The 20,651-nt window shown below is 45.5% G+C and overlaps 1 protein-coding gene across 3 annotated transcripts; it reads left to right on the top strand.

The window, feature by feature from the left end:
- Nucleotides 1-1,014: 1,014 nt before the first annotated feature.
- On the top strand, nucleotides 1,015-20,417 carry pkig (protein kinase (cAMP-dependent, catalytic) inhibitor gamma). Of its 3 annotated transcripts, none has more exons than XM_076041769.1 (4): nucleotides 1,015-1,382; nucleotides 17,940-18,121; nucleotides 19,763-19,824; nucleotides 20,123-20,417. In XM_076041769.1, the coding sequence occupies exons 2-4, from the start codon at nucleotides 17,968-17,970 to the stop codon at nucleotides 20,180-20,182; spliced, it is 276 nt and encodes a 91-aa protein (XP_075897884.1). In that variant the 5' UTR covers nucleotides 1,015-1,382; nucleotides 17,940-17,967; the 3' UTR covers nucleotides 20,183-20,417. The 3 variants fall into 3 exon arrangements, with proteins under 3 accessions (XP_075897884.1, XP_075897886.1, XP_075897885.1); XM_076041770.1 differs by lacking the exon at nucleotides 1,015-1,382 and adding an exon at nucleotides 11,429-11,574; XM_076041771.1 differs by having other exon boundaries at nucleotides 1,021-1,382; nucleotides 19,763-20,417.
- Nucleotides 20,418-20,651: the final 234 nt, after the last annotated feature.

A 20,651-nucleotide genomic window follows, 5' to 3' on the forward strand; every position in this document is an offset into this window, starting at 1 on the left:
TGAAACCAGTCAACATTTGTAACTCATCAAGAAATGGCTGACAGACTATGTTTTCTTCAAAACTTAATCAACTTACTATTTTCACAACAATGTCACCTTTAAGCACAAACTGAGTCTAAATCCAACATACATAAATGCTCTTCCTGTGAGGTTCTGTTTGTTCTATGAAGTGTCCAGGACAGCATGCTTCTTGATAGAACTCTTGGGTGTTCCCAGAGGTGCTTATTATGTGTGACTCAAACATGTAATTATTATGCATTGGAGGCATAAACTGGAGGTGGAATACACGGTGAAGTAGCATGATGGGAAATACCTGGTCCACGTCAATGCTTCTTTTATATTCTCATATTTAATGGGGCACCAACACAGGCTACTCAATACATCACTTAACACACTTCTGCGTTAACAAGTAGATGCCTCTGTCTTGCCTCGCCATCACCGTCGATCATATGGCATGTTCATATAATAATATTTTTTCCCTCTTCCCTCATCTCGGTTTACATTTCATCTTATTTCTCCCATAGCTTATTTAAACTTGCAGGGTTTTTTTTTTCTGAAATGGATGAACCGGGGCCTTGAGCCAGCTGCTATATTTCGGCCAATGCATGTGAATGTTTGGAATGACAACAAAGATCCTTGATCCTTACTTGACCTGTCCCCTCCTCCCTCCTTCACACGAGCGCTGCGTTTAATTGTTGGAGCGATACAAAAATAAATAAATAATAATAATAAAAATAAAAATCCCCGCACTTTTACAAGGAACAAAAAGAGGGTATTTAAATTTTTTTTTTTTTTTTTTTTAAATAAATCACACCCGATTTATTCGACCATTATCGAGAAATCTGTCGCTGGAAAAAGGCCACAGTGAATCATCAAAAAACAAAATCCTGGTAGGTGGCGCGCGCGTGTGTGTGTGTGTGATGTCGAGGGCGCAGTGTGTCTCTCTCCAGCCCTCGGAGGAGTGGGAGCTGAGCCACTCAGCCGCGCTCTGATTGGCTCCGGCTCGGCTAACTCCATTTTGGAAAACAGCTGTTTGACGGCACAACCTTTCCTCTCGTTGGTTGCTTTTATTTTTCCCTCCCCGTCCACCCGGCGACGGGATCCCGGCAGGAACACATACACACACGTACACACACGCACGCAAGGACGCAAGTACACACACATACACACAAGCTCTCGGGACTTCCCGAAGAAGCCACAGTTTTTTTCCCCCCTCCTTCTTCCCGTCCTTCTCCGGCTCTCGGCGCTGCTTTTGTGTCCCACCACCAGCAGCAGCAGCAGCAGCAGCACCAGCAGCCAGCAAACTTAACCCCCGCTGCTCCTCCATGGTGCCCGCGGTGCTCCGTTGTAACAAGTGGATAGTGCGAGGAGACCCGACCCAGGTTAGTGACGTGCTGGCGGCGGGAAAGAGGTGTAGAGGCGCCTGGCGGCTGGCTCCCCTTCCCTTCGTATTTGCGCAATTTCTCTGTTTAAATTTTTTTTTTTTTTTTTTTTTTTTAAATACTTATTTTAGGAAGGAGCTGCGGAGTCACGAAGCCGAGGTTTTTTTTTGTGTGCGTGTGTGTGGTTGTTGTTGTTGCTGCTGCTGTTGCCGCTGCTGCTGGCGACCCTCTCCTCTGTCAGACAATGCGTGTCGTCGGGAACAACTGGCGTCGCTTCAGTCGGTGTCACGGAGCCCCGGCGGCCAGTGTTCATGTTATTCCCCCCCTTTTTACACTCGAATGGTGGATGCAAGCGTGCCCCCATAGCGCCGTTGTCTCTCTCTCTCTCTCTCTCTCTCTCTGTGTGTGTGTGTGTGTGTGTGTGTGTGTGTGTGTGTGTGTGTGTGTGTGTGTGTGTGTGTTTCTGTTGTTTGTGTGTTACTGTGCACAGTCAGTTGGAACTGTGGCGTGCCCGTGCTTCCCACACACACTCGCTGCAGCACTCAGGCCAGTCAGCCGCTGACAGCCGTTTCCAGGCTCTCGCCTCCTCCTCCTCCTCCTCCGCCTCCTCTTCTTCACCCTCCTCCTCTTCCTTCTCCCGACACTGCCCTTTATTTCCGCCCTCCTCGCCGCTGGAAACACAATTTAGCGCGATCTTTTCTATCCGAACTGGATGGAGTAACAAAAGCTGCGACGGCAGCAGGGGTATTCTCCCTCCCCTGCGGCTATGTGCTTGATCTGGGGGGCGGGGAGGAGGGGCAGATGGATGGATGGATGGATGGATGGATGGATGGGGATGATGCTCAGAGATTCAGCAGTCCCTCTCACTCACTCTCTCTCTCTCTCTCTCTCTCTCTCTCTCTCCCCCCCCCCCCATCCCTGCTCTCTCTCACACACATACATCACACACTTTGGATGAGTGTTGCTGGGCAAGGGCCAGCCTAACTGGGCATGGGTACTGGTGAGGATAAATACTGGCCTCCTGCCTGCCTGCTGACTGCAACCAAAACATTGTTTGCTCTCTCCCTGAGCAGAGTCGGTTTCATGTAATCCAGACAATTTACCCCCCAAACCCACCTCACTCCACCCTACCCCCCCCCCCCTCCGAAAATTTGGGTTTACAACGGTGCCGCAAGTGCCACACAATCTATCAGCCAGTGAACAGAGAGAGCTGTTTTGTTTTCATTGGGATAGCTCAGTCTTAAGGTCGTCATCATCATTTGCCACTTGATGCCCGACAAGCCCGATAGATACTTATACAATGAGTCGTGTCGTCTTTCTCCTGAATTTATGGCCTCAATCCTCAAAACATAGTAACAGTAACATAATCGTTCTTCCTCTTCCCTTAGTCTGTTTAAAAAGGACCTAATATGGGCATACTTTAATCATTTTGTTGCTTTTTTGAACATCTTGGTGCTGTGCACAAGTCAATAAAACTATTGGCTTCATTAAAAGTCACCATTTAGGTGGGGAAAAAGTCTATTTTCCACTGTGTGGTCCTTATCTGAAGTGAAAGAAGCTGACATGGTGACACACACATGGCTCTACAGCTTTTGCCTGCAGCTGTCTTGCATGTGCAACATGATTGACTAGATTTTCAAAAGCCTACAATAATTTCCAAGTGAGCCACTATAAATATACATGATTGACAGCTAGATTTCCTAAAGCCTACAATTATTTTCAAGTAAGCTAATATATATGTATATGTATATATATATATATATATATATATATATATATATATATGGACACACGCTATAATTTATGACACGAGTGATCAATTCTGTAATGAAAATTTAAAAGTTGCAGCTTGAAAATTGTGCCTGCATGAAAACAATCATTAAAATAAATCCTATGAGCTTCTTGTCTGACCTCTCGTCATGTCAGTTGACAAAAATAGACAACACCCCCCCCCCCCATGTAATTTTTTTTGCCTCCAGCTGTAGCTTAACTTGCCTGGCTGTACTTCAAAAGGACAACATCAAATCGCAGACACTGTGACATTAAAGAGCGTCTAATTTGAGGTTGGATCACACGTCACGAGAGATTAAGCCACCTGATGAATTTAAAACACAATTTTGTGCTGTGTGTTCTCTTTGATATAGCCTTCCTAGGAATAGCTCCCCTTGTCTTTACTCGTCTTTGTACCAGCTAACCAAACATGGTCTGCTATCCTTCACAATGGCTGAGGAGGAGAGGAGGGGAGGGCTGCTGGTAGAGAGCAGCTAGGTAAGAGCACGCACATGCACACACACACACACACACACACACACAGGCCTCGACAACGTTGGCCGGAAACCTCCTGTTTTTTTCCCCCTCACTCAATAATATTCTCGTAAGTCTGAAGAGAGGAAAAGATCACATGTTTTTTCCACTTTGTATTATCAATGCCTGTCCTCAAGGATCATTGTGCGCAGGGCCTGATGTGATCCACCTCAGCGGTCTGAAATATCGCTGGATCGTGAGTAAACAGGTCATGCAAGTGCAGGCTGTGATTATCTGCAGTGCTGTGTGGCCGCTGCTCTTACCAACCCTGTTTGTCTCCTCCAACTCCTTCAGTAAATGGAAGTGGTATCTGCCTCTTGCTGAGGCCTGCCAATAATAGCATGATTACCTCGAGAACACAGCAACCGCTATCTCTGTGTGTAGTGAACCTGGACCCTAAAGGCTGGTGTGTGTGTGTGTGTGGGGAGAGGGGGGGCGTTTGTGGAACTTGTTTTTCTATAAGAAGTGATTAGAGTGTTTTTTCCCCTCTACCAAACGCCTTTCTCTATATTCAGCCAACCGATGGGCATTTTCTTTATTTTCTTCATGTTGTCATTTTTACTCCTAGTATGAGAAGGATCTCTTTCAGTGTTCACTGAATGCATCTGGATTCACACAGCTTCCTTTTTTGCCGCAAGGGAGAGAGAGAGACAGAGTGAGAGAGAGAGAGTGAGAGAGAGAGAGAGAGAGAGAGAGAGATCCCGGTGATGGATAAAAATAGAAATCTAATCTCAGTTTTGCTTCAGGTGTCTTCTAGATGAGGAAATTATGTCCGCAGAATGTCACCTGCTTTAAAGCCTTCTGATGTCGGAGACAACGAGGATCAGATAGCAGCAGTCCAGAGCAGTGCGGCGGTGAGTGCCGCTGGTTGTGTGTGAACAGGCTGCTCAGGGTCTATTTTTGTACAGCTCCCTGTAATCATGGCTTTAATGTGAATGTATTTCGCGGAGGGGGATTTCGTCAGTTTAACTGCCTTGACCTCCAACCGCAGTATTTGGACCGTTTTGTGGAGGACTTGCACTCTCTGCCTTGGGAATAAGCAGCATCACCCATCTGACAGAGAAGCTTGAGGAATAAAAGAAAAGGCCAGGCCTGGCTACTGAACTTCCATATATGTGACCGAAATACTCGATCCTATCCAATATAGAAAAAGGAATCATTTTGGTGCTAAATTCTGACATCTAAGAGCGTAAATCTCAGCGTCTGCAAGCCACTAATAATTTGACACACGTGCGTCAAGATCCAAAGCTGCTGGCTTGCGCATTTTAGATGCAAGTTTGTTTTACGTAAGACTCAAAATTAGCGCCATGCCAAAGAAGTAAGTGCGGCTTGACTTCACTGAGGTGGATCAAAATAAAGCAAAAAGCATCATTTGTGCCTAGCAAGTAATGGCAGAAGACAGAAATATAACAAACTTGATCCTAACAAAAAAAATGAAATGATAACCAACCCTAGAACAGGCAATTCACTCTTGTCAGTATGTCAGTAGTGCATCACCTGAGCGAAGTAGTTATTTTTTGCTGGCTTTAAATCTTCCCAACAAGACTCATGTGGCTAGCACACACTAGTTTCTCAAAAAAAAAAAAAAAGTCTTGAAAAGGCAGGTAGGCATTAGCGCTTCACTACTAGAGGCCATTTTAAGGTTAAATGCTGTGACATCACAACCTGTGAGGGTTCACAGGTAAATGTGATGAGAGGCCTGCTGCTATAAATAGCCCTCACTCTGACTAATCGTTGTGTGTGTAATTAATAGCTGCTCTAGCACTGCCGGATGGCGTGTGCGGGTATCACATCCAGTGGTGGCACTCGGCTAACGAACTGGCCTGCTGTTGAAGGATCTTTTTGCCAGTGTTGGTCAATTTTTGTCTTGTTGCTTCCACTGCAGGCCTTCTGAGTTGATTGCATTGATTAAAAAAAAAAATTGTTGAATCCTGCAAAATTTGTAGAGCGTTTCCTGACATCAGCTTCGTCAACATAGGCTTTTGTTCATTTTTGTGTTGATGATTGACATTTTTCTTGGCGCCAGTTTTATTTCTATGCACGATGATTTGATTCAGTGAAGCTGCTTCCTCTTACTTTGGAATCACAGGCATCAGCATGAGTTACAGAGGCAAGCACAAGATGCTGACTGTTGTGAGTCTATTGCGTGGGTTTTTAATCAAACCCTATTATGATAATGGAGCCACATATATGTGAATTAGTTTGGAAGTATAATCAATGTGCCCTGTTTCCACGAAAGAGGATTTGATGGGTCTGTCTTTATGGTATGAGCGAAAAGAGTGCAGAGTTATTTGAGCTGCACTAGCAGCTTTGAATCAATTTGATGTGTGAATGTAGTGATCTTTGCTCTAACTTTGGAAGTCACACGAGAGAAAGACACGTTCAGCACCTTCTGTGTTCGACAAAAAGATTCACAGGCTCCACCGGGAATTCTCAGTCAAATGATGTATGGACATAATTCCTTTTGAATGAATGCCCAGAGGAGCTAAAATCACGAGCTACATGAGGGCGCTTGCAGGAAGTGGGTGACTATCATTATAACTGACTTGACAGTGATTATTCGGGTATTATTTCGAGAGAACAAAATGTGATCATCTTAACATAATCTGACAAAAAAGTTTTACTTTTTGCAGCCTGGAGGAAGAAGCTGAACAGCATATTTTTCTCTTCAAAGACAGAGAAAGATCGCAAACCCTGTCGCTCACCCTTTATAGTGCCAGTGTTCAAACACTCAGCAGTGTGCTTAAAACAGTGTTTGCACTTGCCTTCCGCATGGTGTCTTCTTCACCATTTTCAAATCATATTGTCATCTACTTTGTCCAGTCTACGGGGACGAGTTAAGAATCATGCTTGCGTCGGGGTCCACGAGGACGCAGTGTCTCAGTCTGCTGGGGAGATGTGAGGCTGTTCGTCCTGCCCGCCAGCGCAGAAACGCAGGCCGGCTACGTGGAAGCAAAGTGGCGGCGCCTGCCTCGGCTGCTGTTTGCGCTCGTTCAGGAGGAGGGTTACGTATGAGCCACTCTGTCCCGTCCGAGCCGGCAAATCAAATCACTCGACGCCCACGTCCTCCCAGAACTGGGAGAACGCTGCTGTGATGATGCAGTCGAGTGGAATTACTTGGCAAACCTCAGACGCACTGGGTCCGTCAGAACAGGCGAAAGGTGCCGCTGTTATATTTTTTTAAGACTTATATGTATTTAATGCTGCATAAAAACTGGTGTGTGTGTGTCTCGGTGGGTGGGTGGGGTTGGGGCTAATTAATTATTAATTTTTTTATAGAGAAAGGATGAGGGAGTTGTGGGAACATTTTTTTTTTTTTTTACAAGCAAATCTTCTATTCTTCCTTGGAATGGATGGAAGGGTTTCGTGCTGCAGCCCATCTGAGGAGGAAGTGTTTGGTTTCTGATGCTCCCAATAAAGTAATGAAAACACTGGGGCCAGAGGGGATTTGTCCTTATATAGAAAGCCTAATAAACATGTGCATTCCTTCCCTTCGTGTCTCCTCCTCTTTCTCTTCACTCTTTCCCCCGCCCCGTCCTCATTTTCCTCTCCTCATCCCCCGTCACCTTCCCTCCGTGCCTGTCGCTTCCTCTCGTCCACTTCCTCTTATCACCGCTCCCCTCTTACTTAAACTAGGAGTCCTGGCTCGGAAGCTTGGGGGAAGGGTTGGGGTAAATGTGGGGCATCAACAGCACGGCAAACAAACCACCTGCTTCCTGCCGAGGTCTCGGGTTGTTAATGTGTACAGAAATAGAAGTGGGCAACCTTGCGGTTGAATTGAAAAAAGACGAGATAGAGCGGACGGCGAGCGGGGGAAAATTGCCAGGCATCACACGACGGTCCGTGTTTACAGGTGAAGCGGCTTGCTGGTTTGACGTCTGAGCGCCTGCGGGGCCCAAAAGTGTTGTCGATGCATCGTCCTCGCCAACACAGTTCAACCCACCCAGTGGCTTCTTCATTCCCGCTGGTGATGTCGTTTTCGTTCTTTGAATGAAATTCAGGCGTGTTATTTCAGTTTCAAACCATTGGTTAAACGCACCAGTGGACATAAAATGGTGTGGAATTAATGCCAGACAACGATTCGTACCCTTCTAATTGTTTTTATGAAATCCAACTGTTTAGTTGTTTTTATCAATCCTCCGGCTGCAGATTTGCAAAGAAATAAGAGAGTTATTTTTTTGTTACTGTCTTTAGAAACTGAGGGTTAAATTTAATCCAGCCTAGCCATTAATTGTGAATGACGTGTTGAGGACTGAAATTGTATTTTCCTCCCAACCCGCAATGCAATAAATGAAAACAGACAATATAAAAGATTTCTAAAAATAATTAGAATGAAAAATAGAAGTGCTGAACTATCCAAAAAAAGAGAGGACAGAAAATATTTAGCCCTCTGTTTACAGCTAACGTCTGGACGGGGACGTAAAGGCAACAAGGGTACGATGAGGGCGGAACTTAGCTGGAGCTTGTGACATCACAAAGGGCTGTGTAAAAACTGAACCAAGAGTAACAATGGTCTTCACTGACAGGCCCAGTTAGTTCTGCACAGTGTCGGAGCTTTAATTTAACCTTGGCTTTGGCCCATACCTAAAATAAACTACTTTATTTAAGTACATCAGATGTTAATATGATTGCCCTTTCCAAATATATTAAAGCTAAAGGATGTGATCATTTCCCAAAGAGCCACAATTACCAGAGTGTGTCACTGGCGCTACCCGTCATTTCGCCTCTAATTACAGTGATTGATGCAGGATGTTGAACGCTGACGCTGGAGACTAAATTCAGTCCAGCAGACCGGCGTAAAACAAATAGAGAAAGCAGGAGATTTAGGACGTTGTCTCTCTGCTTTTAATGCTCCTTGCAGCTCCTCTCCTCAGACATTCAGCAGATTCCTCCACATCTAAACATCCCCGTCTCCAAAAGACGTCGCCGTTGCGTTCTCCGCGCAGGCCTTCGCTCGCACCTGAACCAGACCGAGACATTTCAGCTTCAGGGGAAACATCTGCGTAAATTTAGCTCAGTCTCAACAAAAGTCTGCCTTTGCAGACGGAATTTTGGAGTCTGGTCCGAGCACCTGCTCCTGACTCAGCCATGAGCGGTGGGTGTTTTTTGTTAATAAGCGGCACCCATCCCATCCAATGAGGGGGATTCCCAGCGGCTGGAGGCAGAGCCGGCTGCCACTGCAGGCTGCCCCGTACGTCTGAGCGTCAGGCCACTGCTGCGTTGATTAATCACCGCCCAACTGCACGCTTCCGTCCGCAAGAACATTTTACACATGCCGTCTCTCAGGCCGGCTATAAAACCTCCGGCTGATGCCGCCCGCCGTCCTGCTTTCTGTCACGTGAAGACATAGCGGTGTTGAGGGGGCTGCGATCGATCGAGCTGCTCGTTGCTAAGTGAGCTGCGGTAACCAAAGGGAATGTGGGGCTGCTGTAAAAGTTAAATCTGTTGTCGCCGGGGCTGTTTATTGCACCGTCGCGTGTTCTGTTTAACAGAGGCAATTAACATTAATGAATTACTTGTGGGCTATTTAATTTGTTAACCTTCTGTTTTGTTTTGTTTTTCGGCCTAGCAACAGCGGTAGAATATGAATAAGAATTTGTGTGGATGGAATCTGGTATAGCCAAGATATTGTTCAAGTCATGTGACAGATGCCTGTGTCTGCCAAATGTCACATGACCCAGATGGTTGTTTTAGAGAGGGTCTAGAAGTTTTTTTTTAATGCCAAAGTCTGCTTTAGCGCTCAGAAACTTCTGTTCTTTATGCAGTTTTAAAACCAAAGCCAAAACAAGCCAAGAAAAAATAGTTGCAAAAATGAACCCAGAGATGTGAAGAAAAAGAAATATTAAAAAAAATTGCTTTTATATTTATTTCTTTATTTAGCTTTTCTATTTAGCCTCTTAATTAAATAACACATGAAAAATCAACAGTGATTACAACAAGCAGAGACTCATTTGCACTGTGTTATTCTGCTTTGTAAGCCTCCTCATCACAAGCTGCGTTTCCCGATGGCACGTCACCGCTAATTGTGGATATCAGACATCCGAAGGTCGATAAATCTTGCTCCGCTCCTCTGTTCCCTTCATAACCCACGTGCGGGGTGCATGAGAAGGTACTGAGTGACTCGTGCTCTTCACACCTACCCAGAGGGTTGCGCTGCAACAGTTTACAGAGGAAGTAAAAATAGAAGGACACGTTCAAGCAAAGGGATCAAGTAAAAAAAAACAAAAACAAAAGCAGTCCCATTGCCCTCTCACATACGGCAGCAATCTCGCCCACGAAGAAAACGGCCAACAGCCAGGTTGACATTTTCTTAATACCTTTGTCTATGATTGATGCCAAAATACTGGGCTCTTCATGTGAAACCTTTTCTAGCTCTAATTCTTTTTAATCCTTCTAATAAAAAGAAATGGCAAACTAATCAGCGAGACATCCAGGATAATGGCTCCGGTGTTGAAAAGCTGCAGGCAGGTACAGCGTTTGCAGTCCCCATGTGGTACAAAGATATTCACGTCCACCTTTTTTTTCTCCTCTTTAAGCTCTAATCACTCAGGAGAATTGATCTGTGAATGGCGCTGACTTGTGAAGCGAGGAACCAGGACTCCTCTGGTTCGTCTTCTGAGATTATCTGTCCAGGCTACATTGATTTTTTTTTTTTTTTTTTCCTCCAGCTGCAGCCTTGTGAAGAAGAAGCAAGTCCTGCCCGGACCTTTTGTTTTATTCATTAGTTCACCCGAGACTTTTCCACAGCGGCTGATGCTAATAGCCTTGATCGGGCTTCTTATCTCCTGTTCTTTGCCTGATTCATAATGTCCTCAGGCGCAGGATCCTCAGACCGCTCATTTAGCATTGCAATTATGGCAGAGTGGCAGCGATCCCTCTCGCTATCTCCGCTCAGCGGAAAGCGGGCAGCGCCGAGTGTCCAGCGTTATCAGCAATCACTTCTGCATGTCTGACTGAGGCGACGGAGACTTTTGCTCGATGATCTGCTTGAAATGTTAAAATGTCGATGGCAGAGGAATGGGAGAGGATGTGGCTGTATACACTGTATATATACTACCAGTCAAATGTTTGGACACGGTCTATGAATTGAATGTCTTTCATTCTCATGACTATTGACATTGCAGTTTCTCACTGAAGGCATCAAAACTACATATGGACACACATGGAATTATGTAGGAAACAATAAAAGTGTAAAATAACATTTCATATTGAAAATCTTCGAAATAGCCGCCTTTCATTAAAAATATATTTAGAGTTATTTAACAGGGTTTTCTTTGCTGCATAATGACATATATCTTGCTCATATATTTCATGTCTTCAGTATCTATCTGCAGTGTAGGAAGTTGTAAAGATTAAAAAAAAGAAATTGTATGACAAGGTGTGTCCAAACTTTTGACTGATAGTGTGTGTATATATAAAGCTTGTTCATGTTTGTTTCTGCCCATCTCCTTATGATGGCAAGTGTTCAAGGTGTAAACAGCTGACTGGTCGAGAGCAGTGTTCACTTTACCACAGGGAAATCAGCCTGGCCCGGATCCCTGAAGGGGAGGAAGGATACGGGGCACATATGTATACACTGGCGCTGAATGGACCGGGCCCTTTTTATTTATTTATGAGGGGGGAAAGGCTGCCGAGGCACAACAATGCTAATCGTAGGAGGAAAACACGGCTCCCTTTTGTTTGAAGTGGGCTCGTTGTCAAGCGGGCAGCCGCTGACATCATGTGAACAGACAGAGCCCAGAACAGGCTCGGCGGGGGCTGGGAGGCAGCGAGGCCAGGCACTCGCTCCGCTCACGGCGAAAAAAGGCTGCGGGCTGCTGCTGCTCAGAATGGACGTCCAGGAAACAGTCCGGAGCTTCTAGCAGGCTGCAAAGATCTGGCTGCTTTGGTAAGGTTCTTCTTGGCCTCGTTTTAAACACCGCAGCCCAGAGGCTCTTTCTTCTTCTTCTTCTTCTTCTTCTTCTTCTTCTTCTTCTTCTTCTTCTTCTTTTTCTTCTTCTTCTTCTTCTTCTTCTTCTACTTCTTCTTCTTCTAATTGCTTTTCATTGGATTTCTGTGTGTTTCGGAGTGTTTTCTTGGTTACAGGAAGACACGCACGTGAACATCATCAGCTGTTCTATTTACTGAGAGAAAAAAAATGCTTTGTGAAATGTCTGAATGGTCTCAGTTCAATGCTCAATTGGAAACAAGCTAATTCTCATTCGACTTGTCATTCCACAGACCGATTATAATTTATAATTTAGTGAATTGGCACATTTTTAAGGGGTTTACTTTTTAAAGCATTAAATCTGTTGGTTTGGATGATGGTTTTTATATAGCTGCCATTCTACTACATATTTACCTTTTTTGTGTGACTAAATAATGCACAGAGCACAAACTCAGGGAAAAGTTTTTGTGCTTCGTCAATAAAAGCAGCAGAATTAGTTGACAGGCCTTAAGTTGGCTCCATGGCTGACTTTGACATCCATTAGCCGCGTCTGCGCGCCCAGCCTTTGTGTAGGTTATTGCACATAATGTGAGTTTATTACACACAATTCGGGCTTAAAAGGCTCCAGTGGGAAACAGCGAGGCCGCCTTCCCTAATGGGCCCAGTGTAAGTGGCAGTGCTGACTCATATTACCACGATGATCTTGCTGGGCCTTTGTTCCTAATGCCTCTGGCTACATGTCACCTCGTCCAGCGAGACCTCGGCTCCTGTTCAAACCTGCCCTGTGAGGAACTTTCCTTCCATTCACAGTTTTGTTTTGTTTTTGTGTGTGTGTGTGTGTGTGTGTGTGTGTGTGTGTGTGTGTGTGTGTGTGTGTGTGTGTGTGTGTGTGTGTGTGTGTGTGTGTGTGTGTGTGTGTGTGTGTGTGTGTAGCCTGTTTTTCTCCAACTGAGGACTGATCAGAATCTAAATTTCTCGGGACAGAATGGCCACCTTGGAAACAGACCCTGCTTAGGAGGGAGGAGGAGAGTGGAAGTGAGGCAAACCCGGGCCAGCGAGATTTCCCCTTCCAGGATTGTTATCGTCCCAAGTGAAAATACACACCTGTGACATTTTGTCTCACACTGTTTACCGCTACTGCAGTGTCGAGTTGCCCCACGTCCTCCCAACTACAGCCCTGCCCAGAAAGACGGCCTCTTTTTCTTTTCTTTTTTTCTTTTTCGTGAAACGAGGGCGTTGAACCTAAAAGAGAGGAAGAGTTTGTCACTTGTTCTGTTAAGTTGCCATGAGACACTGTGAGGTTTTATAGTGATGGGCGGCTGGCCTCATGTCTGTGCAAAAGGTCAACTCTAATCCGCACACAATATTGCCCTGGGAGGGCACGGCCATAGGAAACATGGCAGTGATGAAGGGCAGCAAGTTAATTCATCTAAGTTGGCATTAATCAGATCTGGTAGTGTATTGTCCTAGAAGGAAACATGTGAGTGGATACAATGTAATTCAGAGTTTTTTTAACCGACAAGAAAATGGAACACCAAGCCAATAAATAGGGCAGACTTAAGGTTGACGCTGGAACTGACATTTCCAAAGGATATTTTCCCAGTAAAATCAATTTTAAACTTAGCACGTCAGCTGAATCGGTCAGACGTCGGCATTGAAACGACGCTCGTCTTGTTCCACTCCAACAGAGAGTCTTCAGCCAAACCTAATTGCCCCAATTTTCCCACCGTATTCCAAAACCAATCAAATTCCTTTTAGTGGCGACAAACGCAGGAAACCCGACTGCTTCTCGCGGATTTTCTTGGAAAACAGAAAACTGCAAGGAGCCGTGCGCTTCTGCTGCGATAGCTGCCGGTTTCATCAGAATGGCTTTTAAATCACTGAGAACTGAAGGCCACAGAAGGCTTTTCTTGTTTTGACCAAACTTGAGCTAAACACAGCTGTGCATCCAGCGCGAGCCTCCAGCGGTTGCGACCTGGCAAAACTGCTAATAACAAATCTGACTGTCAGCTTGAATTTATTAGGTGGACGGTTCGTCCAATCACCTTCTCAGGTTTGTGTCCTCCATCTGTCGGCTCTTCACCCTGTGGATAAATAAGATGAATTTAAAGAAGAAAGAAATTGATCCTTCTGTCTTTCCAGGTCAGTGTAGTTTATGAACAATATTTCTAGTCTTGGGCTTTGCTGCCGCCCTACAAAAAAAGGGACTCACAGTTTCATCACGTTTTTACTGGATAATTTTCACGTAAAAAACGTGGCAGCAATGCGCTGCCGTAGAATTGAGTGGACTTTTTACAGACAAAGAAAATACCACAACCCTCGTCATGATTTTATTCACCAGCCCAGCAAACAGTCGTAATTCACTCTGGCTTAAGGTCATCGACGTCGTTTGCGGATGGTCTGCTTCCGAGTCACCTTACATGATAGTTTGCTCCATGCAAATCGCACAAGGTGAAAAAACAAAACCAAAACAAACAGCAGCCCGAGCCGCCGCTGCCGTCAGCCTCCAACACAAAAACAAGTTCAACCATCGCGGTGCCCTCGGCGGATATCAGGATAAAGTGCTTTTTATTCTGCGTGGAGTCGCTCGTGTGTGCCACAGCTGAGGCCCGGCCAGTCAGGCGGAGAAGAGTGTAAACAGGCAGCAGGAGGAGCAACATCTGCAGCAGCAACACCATCGCTCCTCCATGGAAACCTGCTAATGATGTCATGGCGGGATGGGCTCCACATGCGCAGGCAGGCCGACTAATTAGGCAAACAAATGGCAGCAATTTGGACGATGCTGCTGTAAGCCACATAAGGTAGCGGTAAAAAGGCAAATACACGGCAGCACTGTCACTGTGTGTCCGCAGAGGTAAAAAAAAAATCAACAAATAATTCAGTGTGTTTGCATAGCTGCGTTTGCATAGAGAGAGATTCTTATCGACGGCGGACGACAGATTGTCTGATTAATCGGCTGTCAGTGGCGTCATTATCAGCTGATGCCGTCAGTCAACAAGACGACCGCGTGTCAGGAGATGGCGTCAGTCAAGGACAGGCGCCGGCACTTGAAACTATTAGCGATGCGTTGTTTCGTCCCTTGTGTCAGAAATGCAACTCATTAGAGTGTTTTGGATTGAGAGGTTAAAATCAAAAAGAAACGCTGGAGCAGCGTCTGTCTGTCTGTCTGTCTGTCTGTCTGTCTGTCTGTCTGTCTGTCCCTTATCAATTTATTTCCCTTTCTAATATCCCCAAAAGCAATTTATTTATTTATTTATTTATTATTATTACAATCCAATTAGTTCAATTATGATTGTTTTTGCCTTTTTCATTATTAGATCCAGATAAATACTGTCATGTTTGTTTGTTTGTTTTAATTCATAACGCAGAATTTCATCAAATTGTTGCTTCATGCTGTCTCGTGTGAATGTGAATTCCTGTATTATAATTTTCTTTAGACTCCAGTAAGAACAGATGAGGCTACGCTAGAGAATAACATCATTATTTGTTTGTTTTAATAAACAAACAAACAAACAAACAAACCGCAAGCTGCACGAGCTGAGTGAACAAGCTGCGTTTCGTGCGTGACGTGAATGGAATAAACTTGTTCCGACATGAAGTTCGCTGTGCGCAGATTGCATGATGGGAAGGCAGAACGGCTTCGCTGCCTGTGACGTATTCAAAGTCGGTCAGCGAGGAGAAAATGTCATCGGCTGCATTTCCATCGGTTGGTTGGTTTTGATGTAGGTCACAGCAGCCATCATGGTGGGAGATGGTCACCCCTAATTCCTGACTGTCAGAATTTTATCTCCGGCTATCTGTGCTGATCAGACTGTGAAAACAGCCGCCCTTCAAACACGCATCGCACTGAGATGTTCTAGGAAGGATGGAAACCGCATCCAGGACTGTGCAGCCAGCCTCACTGATGCCAAATGTATCATTATTATGATCATTGTCAGGAGAAACTAGATAGAAGAGTGCATTTTATATGGAGCCAAACCTGAATATGGAACAGAGCAAAGCTGAATACTATACAATCAATAACTTCATATTGCACACATGCTAAATCCTATTTCAAATAAAAAAACAAACAAACATCGAAATAAATAAAATGTCAATAAAAATTGGCTCTTTTTTTATTTGCAACCTAGATTTCAACAGTAACCTTTTCCATGGCAGGTAATGCATTTAATAATAAATTAATAAAATATCAATAAACCAGTTAACCAATAATAATATTATCCTTCAGTGATCGTCCTGTCCTGATTGACGTGCCAAAATACCAGCTGAGTGTTCGGAGATTTGAATATAATGACACTGCGGGGCCAAATTTGGCCAGAGTTTGACACCCATGTTCTCGACAAATAAAAAGGCTTTTCTGTGACTGAAGGAAATGGGCCTTCATGTGATCGATTCCTCTGAATCACCAGTCCAACCGAAAACCCTCAGAATCTGCTGAGGTTTCCTCCGTGGTGACGAGCCTGCAATCCAGTGGCCTCCCACGCTGCTGTGGCCCTCTAATGACTCTGCGGCCCCGGATAAGAATCTTATCAGCGCATCGCTCCGCCACCTTCATCGCAGTCAGGAGGACAGGGCGGCGCTTGTGCTCGTCGGAGGCGCTCGGGGAAAATGCCAGCAACTCAGAGACTCACTGACATTTCCTGAAGCAGCGCCTGGCACCTGCGGGCCCTCAGACCTTGCCCTTTACTGCAAAAAATAAATAAATAAATAAATACATAAAATCACATTCTCAAAAAGCTCCGCCTCTGTCAGTGTGGCTGGCTGTGACCTCTGAGGGAGCCACCTGCGGGTGCTTCCTGTCTGGCAATGGAGAAGCAGCAACACGCTGGAAGTAAGAGAGAGAGAGAAAACAATTGTGGGAGCCTTCGAACGATCCGAAAAATGTGCGCAAAAGACTTTGGGAACGGACTGAACCCAGGTCAGCGTGTCGCCGTCAGATCTGTTTTTTTTTATTTTTTATTTATTATTATTCTCCTCCACATTTTCTGGTTTTCCCCCCCGTGAGACCCTTCGACGTTGGCGGCCGGGCTGCTCATTGGGCACGTCCTACGTTGGGCCGTGCCTGTAGCTGTGATGATGTTATCTCCGCTGGCCAGGAGCAGCAGTGAGCACTCGGGAAGGTTCGCACTCGCGGGATCGCGGCCCTTTGTTCTTCTCTCTTCCACTTCCTACTACTTCCTTATCGTTTCCATCCTCCGTCCTTTTCTGGAGCAGCCTTATTATCCTCGTCTCTCTGAGGATTTGCCAGCTGTGCGGCGCTTCGGAGGCCGGCCATATCCGTGACCCAGTTAAACATGGGTTGGGAACGGGAAACAGAAGAAGAATGACTGGCCCAGCACAAGCCTTACGTATTTTTTCCCCATTTTTTTTTTATTGGTGTGGTGGGAGGTGTACGGGGATTCTCTCTGGCCTCTTTGGACTCTTAATGGTTTCTTGTTCACTAACTTGATTAGTGCTGCTCTCCCCTCCGACACACCGCTGTGTTTTTTTTTTTTTTTTCGGAATTCTTTCGACACTCGCTCCTCCGGGGCGCCGAACGGACCCTGATGAGAGGGGCTGTTTTCTTAATGTAATTAGGGCAAGCAATTAACACAGATGTCGGTGTGGCCTTTAATGGCTGCGTGGAAATAAGAGGTGGAAGTGATTAACGCCTCCCCTTCTTCTTTTTCGTCTGACGTCTCTCAGTTGTCAGGCTGCAACCACGAGTGTCGTAGTACTGGAGATTGGTCTTGGCCTCCAGACCACTATTTAAGGGTCTTGTCTTGGACTCGGAGGCATTTTTACTGGGTCTTGTCTCAGTCTCGGACTGGGAGGACTCAGGAATTCTGATCAAGACCAAGTCAAGACTCAGCCAACGCTGCAATGACAGATAATGGAAAAGGATCCAGCTGCTGCCCTTTTACGCTCTGTTTGTGACACCCAGCGTGACACCCTGCCCCCTCATTCCTTGTGAATTTATTTTTTAAATTTTCTGGAGCAAAGTTGTTTTTTTGAAAATGGCAGCAAAATGTTAAAGAAAAATATGAAACGATAGCTTGCTGAAAAGAGATGTTGCTGTTCGATTTAGAAGCAAACTTGAATTAAAAAAAAAAGACACTGGTCTTTTTTTTTTGTTTAGTTGTTATTTTAAATATATATTGTTCTTTGATATTCAAAGTCTTGTCTCGATCTCGACACTCTCTAGTCTCGATCGTGTCTTGGTCTCGGTTGGTGCGGTCTTGACTACAACACTACCCTCCACCCACCTGACCCTCTGTTACCTCCTGTATTGGCCGAGCCATTCGCTTTGCTGTCTGACACTCGCCGTCCTCTCCTCCCTCTGCCAGGTGTAATGAGAGCGCTGGTGATGGACAGATGATGGACGTAGAGGCGTCGTACTCGGACTTCATCAACTGCGATCGCACGGGTCGCAGGAACGCAGTGCCCGACATCGCGGGGGAGGGTAAATCCACGGCCAGCAGCAGTGAACTGGCCAAAGACATGGCGGAGATGGACCTGAAGGCCGCAGGTTAGTGCCCCCCAGCGTCTCAACGTGCTCGTAAACAAAAGCAAAAGAATTCCGGCTTATGCGCTTCACACCATTCAATGAAAACACTTTCAAATCACAATTTGTCAAAATTTTTAGAAACATTGCTTTTATTTTGCGAAAAACTGTAATGGTACTGGCAACAGTACGCAATGGCATGTACATGTACTGTATGTCCTTTACCTGGCGTCACTTTAGCATCTTTAACAACGAGCTTCTCTGTGACAACTCCATCCTTCACTTCTCTTTTTTTTCCCGTATGTCCTTAAACACACATTTTAAGTCTGATGATTGGTTCCTCTCCCAGGTTAGTGGCAACACGGCCACCCAGTGACTGAGAGCGTCTTACGCCGCGAGGTTGCTCTGCTGGAAATGGATGAAATCATTTTTCATCAATTCTGGAATGTTTCTCATGGTTGAGTTCAGAGCACGTGTGCACGTGCAACGTTTTCATCACACACTCACAAATACCACTGCTCTGCATGTTTTTATTATTATCATTAAATATATGCTGGAGAATTTATTTTGTGTTTTAAAAGTCTGCCTGCATCAGTGGCATGCAAACAGTGAATATATATTTTGTGTGTTTATTGTTAATAAGACGGAATAAGAAAACTAAATTCTTGTCTTCTGCATGTGTTGCAAAGGACGTCATCTTGCTGAAATGGCCAGTTGTGAGCTGAACAGAACAGTGCACGTGCAGCATGTGGTTAGCGTTGGTGATTGCACTGAAGTTAACTCTAATTGGAGACTTAAGACTGATTCTTAGTGCAATACAGTGCATCACAAATGCATCATCTGTCCAAAGATGTTTTTTCCACTCTGCATTTCAAAGAAATCTGATCTTGAGCTAAAGTTCTCGTGTCGGAGGTCACTTTGCACTTTAATGCTATTGCCATCTGAAAGATAAATACAAAAGTAAAAGTATCTCTGTGCCAAAGCTCAATAGCAACACAAACAGAAAGACTAATATGATGCTACAGAAGCTGTAATTACTGTAGGTTTAATTCTTGTGAGTAAGAAAAGTTCCCAGGTTCTGTCTGAGTGTAAAGTTAACCTGCCTCTTTGACCAGAGTTCGCAGAAACCCGGGTCAGAACGGGTCAGACAGGATGCACAGTACTCCCCCACCCACTTTAGATTTGATTTGTCTGTCTTAAATGTGCAGCAGCAGTGGCGGCGCAGCAGTGGCGGCGCGGCAGCGGCCGCTCCTCTACCGCCTCCCTCCCTCTCTGCATAGTGTCAAGTTGTTGTTGAAGAACATGTCAGGACCATGGCACAGATGTTCATTCTCACCATTGTGTTTTCGCTGCTTGTTCTTGCTGACTTCCTACTCAGTCACAGACAAGTTCGCCCTGACATGATAACCGCTTTGACCGCCGTTTGCCGCTCTGGTGGGAAGTCTCACATTTGGGAGCATTCTCACGTTTGACACAATGTTGACAGGAAGTTGTAGTTCCTTCCTGAGGAAACTCCTTATTCTAATATTTTCTTTTTAATCTCGCAGAGGGCAGAGAGCCGATTTATTACTCACAGGCCAGGAAGCCACTTAAGCGCTCATATATAATAAATAAAAAACATTCCCCTCTCGAATTACAGTTTTTTTTGTGTGTGTTTCCCTCCAGACGGAGCCCCAGGGACCTCCCCGGCCCCTGAGGCGGAGGGCTCCACCAGCCAAGATGCCCAGGCGAGTGGAGGCCCATCTTAAACCCGTCGGCATGCTGAAAGCCGGGGGGGCTCCAGGGGGGAGGGTCAAGCCTCGGAGGGAAAGGTTTAGAGGAGTCGGTGTGAATTGAGGACAAAGGATGGAGTGAACGTTGTCTTTCTCCCAATGGACACATTGACTCCTTCGCTCACTGCCGGCCTGTTTGGAGCTCCAGCGCTCCAAACGTTTCGCCTTTTCATCAGATCAGATTGTAACACAGCAAGCAGCCCAGAGGAGACCTGGCATCTGAAACGCTGCTTCCTTCTTCTGTCACTTTCAGTCCCGGCCAGACAAGAAAGCACACATCCCGATCGGAGAGGGACTCAGAAGGCATTTGTAAGCGCCCCCGACGCACAGCCGCGTCCAGGAGGGCGCTCGTAGTCGTCCGTTTCCGTCATTTCCTTTCTGTACGTGTGTGTCTGTGACCCTCTTGTTCAGTTTCACCACTCCTTTTTTCGTAACATAGCGGCCATCATATTGTCTTGTATGAACTTCATATTTATTGCTTAATGTTGAGTGATAACTTTGTGATAGCAGATTTCTTTGTGTAATAAAATGCATATGAATGGCTTCAACGTTGGTCCAGTTGTGTTTTCAGCCGTGCTTTTCGCCCCGGGGAACATTTTCCAGGTTTTCCAGGAGCATCGGTGGCGGGTCCAGGATAAATGAGTTCACTGCTGACTTGTTCCAGAGCCATAAAAATTCTTAAACGCAACTTTCGTGTATATTAGTGTGGCCACAGGACACCGGTGCTTACATTACACCTAGCATGGCCTCACAATTCCCATTTCTGTCTTTACACAAGGTCG

The sequence above is a fragment of the Nelusetta ayraudi genome, unplaced genomic scaffold (assembly GCF_046127955.1).
Source record: "Nelusetta ayraudi isolate G7.1 ecotype Tasmania unplaced genomic scaffold, CSIRO-AGI_Nayr_v1 ptg000070l, whole genome shotgun sequence".
Classification (NCBI taxonomy): Eukaryota; Metazoa; Chordata; class Actinopteri; order Tetraodontiformes; family Monacanthidae; genus Nelusetta; species Nelusetta ayraudi.

Excerpts from the sequence above, each read along its gene's own strand:
- pkig (XM_076041769.1), top strand. The coding sequence starts at position 17,968 with ATGATGGACGTAGAGGCGTCGTACTCGGACTTCATCAACTGCGATCGC. Across the intron at positions 18,122-19,762 it reads GATGGACCTGAAGGCCGCAG|ACGGAGCCCCAGGGACCTCC; the intron begins GTTAGTGCCCCC and ends GTTTCCCTCCAG. Across the intron at positions 19,825-20,122 it reads CCACCAGCCAAGATGCCCAG|TCCCGGCCAGACAAGAAAGC; the intron begins GCGAGTGGAGGC and ends TGTCACTTTCAG.